Genomic DNA, 5244 nt, shown 5'->3' with positions numbered 1-5244 from the left:
TCAAGCTCGGCCGTAGGCGGCAGCATTCTAGTTACCTATGAGATTTCTATGGTTCTTCGACACCGACCGATTCCACCCGATTATAAAGTTTAGATATACGACGCAAAAGAAGTTGATGCTGCGTGTAATTTCCAAGTAACTTATATTCGCTTTTTGGGTCAAGGTCTATTGATAAATTAAAACGCTTCCAAGAGGACCAAAAGTTAAAATAACGCTTAGTTATCAATGATAAATTATTCTACCACAGATAAAGATGGCTTGCCACCACCCTCCTACGCATTGTAGCCGGCCACCTGAATTAATGGCTTTAAAAGTCGCTTGATGACTTAGGCCTTGGGTATTAGCCTAGCTCATTATTATTATTATTACCTTCGTAGGCCTTTTTATATGCAATCGTAGGCCCTAAATTATCCTAAATTTTCGTAGGCCCTAGGTACTTTACCTAGTCTGCCTTATTAATAAGACGGCCTGACTACTAGATTGCAGTCCTTAGCTCTTTTCGATATTCTAAATAATCAAATATTAAAGGATACACCGTCGTTTGAATTTTAATAGATGTTTCCATAAATTCTCCATCAAAGTGAAATATAGAGTGTGGGCTACCGCGACTGGACTTAAAATCCTTTTTTCATTACATTGCCAAAACTATTGTCAAAGTTCTGGCAACAACGTTCGCCAGGGAGGCAAGACAGTCCAGGATGATTTTATGGAAAGAAGTATTCGCTGCCGAGAAATATCGCTACGCCCTCTTTTGGTTAGAAAATAAAGCGCCATCTTAGCAGAAAATATTTTTGGCTTGCATACGATAATTTTCGATTTTCGATCTGACAACGCTGCCTCAAAAGCAGAATTGGCTCTCCTTACCTTTCCTTAATGGTGCGATCAACTTGGACATTCCAAGTGTATACATATTTAATATTTCCTGATTTAATCATTTGAGACGTAATGAAAATTTAAAACCATTTAATTTATTTCCTTATTTTCCTATATAATCTGTGACCAAAAAAATTACTGCTATATACATATCTATGGACAAAAATTTGATATTGTCTAGAACTTAAATAAGGTTCCCTTATTTTTTATAGAACATTATGTCAATATAAACAAAGATAAAAAGATTTGGCGCTTTTTACATTATTAGTATTTTTATTATTATTATAAAGTTTATACCCCAGTAGATTTTAGAGCAGAGTCTATTTCTCATATCACTTAAAAGATAAATCAGGCGCTTCATAAAGCACTTCACGGACTAGACACTCAGTTTATTTTAATTTACTGTAATTGGTTTACTTAATCACCTAACTGGGCAAACGTCAAAAAGTGTCTCCTCGTCATCCTCATCGTCATCATCATAAGCTAATAGCCATTCAGATTTTTCCTTCACATTATCAGCTGGCACATCAACTTTACATAAAAACAAGAACGATTTTTAACAAGGTTCAAAATTTAAAAAGTTACTACAGAAAGGTATAATTGTTGCAAAGGAATCCTAAAACTTCCTCCTTCTCTACAACCTCAATAACTAAAAAATAACTCCTTTCTTGTTTTCTAACACACAAAACTGATAGAAAAACCCTATACAACTCCAATAAAAGAGCCATCTAAACTACAACTCCACTAGCAAAACCTATAGACAACTCCAATAAAAAAAACTCTACACCACAACTCCCATAGAAAAACCCATCTAAACTATAACTCCACTAGCAAAACCCTATAGACAACTCTAATAAGAAAAACTCTCTACACCACAACTCCCATAGAAAAACCCATCTAAACTACAACTCCACTAGCACAGCAGTTCCCAAAAGGTGTTCCGCGGAACCCTGGGGTTTCGTGGAAGGGTCACAGGGGTTCCGAGAATTCGCAGCGTGGCCATCTTTGTTCGTGTCAAGAGTTTAAGATGAGTAAAAAAACGAGTTGGGGTTCCGCCAGAATTAGGTGGATAATTTAGGGTTCCATAGCAAAAACAAATTGGGAACCGCTGCGCTAACAAAACCCTATAGACAACTCCAATAGAAAAACTCTCTACACCATAACTACACCCTCTTTATCACAACTCCTATAGCAAAACCCTATACACTACAACTGCAATAGAAAAACCCTCTACACCACAACTCCCATAGAAAAACCCTATAGCCTACATCTCCCATAAAAAAACCTAGAGCTACATTACAACTTCAATAGAATAACCTAGAGCTAAGCGCCCTGATTGGTTGAAAATTGTGACGTCATAGGTTTCTAAAGTTTAAATTTACAACTGAGCATGCGCGCCTTATAAATTAGCAAATCGAGCACTCGGCAACACTTAAATTGACTGACGAGTTCTTAGCGAGCTTGACCTTGGCGAAACTTTGAACTCGAAAGCTCAGCGAGTTTCCACAGAAGGCTTAGCGAGTTTTGAGCCTAGTATTGACTCAAACTCGTTTCAAGTACTCGTTTAAAACGAGTGCTCGCACACCCTTAGCTCCTAGGTTATAAGCAACAATTTATGTTCATGAAGAGTTAACAAGCAATTATGGATTCTCAATTAGTTGCAAAAACTACTAGAACCACTTAATATTTCTCTAAAGAAATAATAACTAACTCCTAACACAGAGGTAAAAGACACAAACAAAAGCGAAAGAAAACATGAAAACACATTTCTAAATACCTGATTGAAAATTTCAATTTCTAATTCCCATTATATTGAAAATAATGAGATCTATTTTTAAGAAAATAGCTTGAAACTTTTGACCCAATTGGAGACACCACCCAATGCTGAGAAAAAAAGAAAAGTTGGGAAAAGGCAAAAAACACAACGAAAAAGAAGTAAATTAAGATTGAAAAGATTAAGGAACGTGCAGCCCAATATACCAACGAAAGAAATGTTAGAGGTTACGCAAGTTTTAAATCTACCATGTTAAGTTCGATCACCGATGTATTTCAACTATAGTATTGGGAATTATAGTACCGCTAGTTGTGGTTACGCGAAAGAAATTTTGAATCGACGCACTCCAACGTAAAATTTATCATTACACGGTGGCGCCATCTATAGCTTCAAGGTGAAATATTGAAAAAAGTCATTTTCATAGGATCCCTCCGCTAACAGCGGATGGCGCCACCGACAAATGATAGAGTTCTCAATTTTGAAAGGCAGATTCGAACTGTAGCGGTACTATTCCCTATTCAATGTATTTCAACACTAAAATGATTCTATAAAATACACACCTGGGTTGGACAAAAGTTTTAAGACCATGTGTAGGGAGATTCCAATAAGACAAATCAAGAGGCCAATCATGTTGACAGCAGTCATTTGGTCCCCGTTATATTTAATGGCCAAGTACAGGGTACAGACCTCCTAGTATTTGTAAGGATTCAATTAACAAATGTAAAACAGTGATGTAATAAAATAACAACAATTCGAAAGTAAACCTTAATAATTCCCGCTATGGACAATGTAAGACTGGACGTGTAGGTGAGCAATAAGTATTCACTAAGTTCCATCAAGAAAGCCAACGTTGACCCGAACAATATCAAACCGCAATTGGTTCCCAGTTCATGCCAATCGTGGAATCTGAAAACTTTCTCACTAGTGGCTATTGGAACTCCTTCAAACGCAACTGCTAGCGGTAATAAACCAACAATCATCCATGGCTGAACATGGTAAATCATGTCTATAGGATTGCCTAGACCTAAAAAAAACAACATTTTAAATATTGCGCGCAGCCTCCGCGATATAAAGGAAGACCTAACCAATGTCCTTTCTTTGCATCACTAATTGTGCAAGTGTCCAGCGAAGGCCGGCTAAGAAAGAGGCACTTAGTACAAGAAGAAAACCCTTGGAATTGAACTGCGTTGATTTGTACGTGAACATAAATAATCCGATTGAGATCAACAAAACTACAAAAATCAACGACGGCCGCTAAAAGTAAAATAACAAATCTTTACATTTTGTCCTTTTAAATTATCACACAAGTTGTTACCTTCCTCTCCAAGCCCAACAATAAAGAGAAACCCAATATAAAAATAACACATGTTGACTTGGTCATAGTGTATCTGAAAATTGGTCCTGGGTAAATAACACAAAAAAACTTAAAAGAATCTTGCAAGTATAATTTACAATGAAATTGTTACAAATTCAAAGCTCCAATTTGAAAATCCTATATCTAAAGCACTGGCAACTCCTATAAACAATATGTATTAAGAAAATGGTAAGTTTTAATTTACAGAAATTGCACTTACCAGTTATGGCAAGTTGCTTAACGTAAACACTCCAACCCAAAAGTACACGAGGTTGACCAGTGCGTGCTTCCCAAATTACACGGCCAATGCCTGATAAAAGAAATTTTACGACTAAATGACAGATGACTACTGTCAGTGGAAAATGGAATTCCTGCAAATTTCAATAATATAAGTAGTCTGTAAATTCTACATAAGACCCTGGAAAAGGGAACGAACCTTGATAAACCATTTTTGGTAGAAGGTGATGCCAATTGAGAAGCAGTAATAAAAAAGGATCAGGGACAGCGTTCGAAAAATGATTAGTATAAATTTTACTGAGCATATAGGATAAACCATTGCTGAAGAATGTTTCTGAACTGGACGGTTCTTTTCATCACCACAAAACACTGATGGAGAGCAAAGGGAAAACCCACTATCGATGAAAGAATTTCCAATAAGTTTTTCATACTTTGCAGTGCTTCTGTGACGTTGCATTTCCGGCTAAACCGCACAGTAAATTTAAGCCCCGTAGGCTATCATGTCATACGCTCAAGGCCCTAATTCATTTTAAACAACATATAAATAACTAACAGCTGTTAATTATTGAAAGTTGAAACGTTCACGATGAGTCGGATGCGATCCTTTCAAATGCAAAGGCCCACTTCATACCAGAAACGTACTTCAGCTTTTTTTTTTCAAGATAAAAAAATGCAGAAATAGAAAATGCGAATTTTATCTTGTCCAGTATTGAGCTTGTGGAAATATCATTATCGACTTTGCTTTTTCCCGAATCCCAAAACAAAGATTACAGACGGCCTAAATCGTAGGCAGCGCGACAGTCACGGCCATTGGCAGTGGCAGCCTGGCAGGGTTGGCAGATTGCATGCGCTGGATTATCGTATCGAGTTTTGATCGTACTAGATTAAGAAGGATAGTACGGCTGTAAACAAGTCAATTAAGCCCAGTCTACCTTTTATGTCGTATACTTTAGCTCACCTTTATGTACGACAAATCACGTGAGAAAATATTTTGGAAATATTTCCG

At 36.8% G+C, this 5244-nt stretch overlaps 1 protein-coding gene across 2 annotated transcripts; it reads right to left on the bottom strand.

The window, feature by feature from the left end:
- Nucleotides 1-968: 968 nt before the first annotated feature.
- On the bottom strand, nt 969-5044 carry LOC149944110 (solute carrier family 35 member H1-like). 2 transcript variants are annotated; one of them, XR_016480939.1, is made up of 9 exons: nt 4438-5044; nt 4222-4372; nt 4100-4163; nt 3963-4035; nt 3733-3901; nt 3412-3671; nt 3208-3337; nt 2651-2757; nt 969-1404 (listed from the first exon to the last, which is right to left on the bottom strand). XR_016480939.1 is itself a non-coding variant. In XM_090175418.1 (8 exons), exons 1-8 carry the CDS (start codon nt 4693-4695, stop codon nt 1295-1297), a joined length of 1215 nt encoding a protein of 404 aa, XP_090031544.1. In that variant the 5' UTR covers nt 4696-5044; the 3' UTR covers nt 969-1294. The 2 variants fall into 2 exon arrangements, 1 of the variants encoding a protein (XP_090031544.1); XM_090175418.1 differs by lacking the exon at nt 2651-2757.
- Nucleotides 5045-5244: the final 200 nt, after the last annotated feature.

This window comes from Leiobunum rupestre, chromosome 5 (genome assembly GCF_980474605.1).
Source record: "Leiobunum rupestre chromosome 5, qqLeiRupe1.1.hap1, whole genome shotgun sequence".
Classification (NCBI taxonomy): domain Eukaryota; kingdom Metazoa; phylum Arthropoda; class Arachnida; order Opiliones; family Sclerosomatidae; genus Leiobunum; species Leiobunum rupestre.
This window is presented reverse-complemented; position numbering and strand designations above follow the sequence as displayed.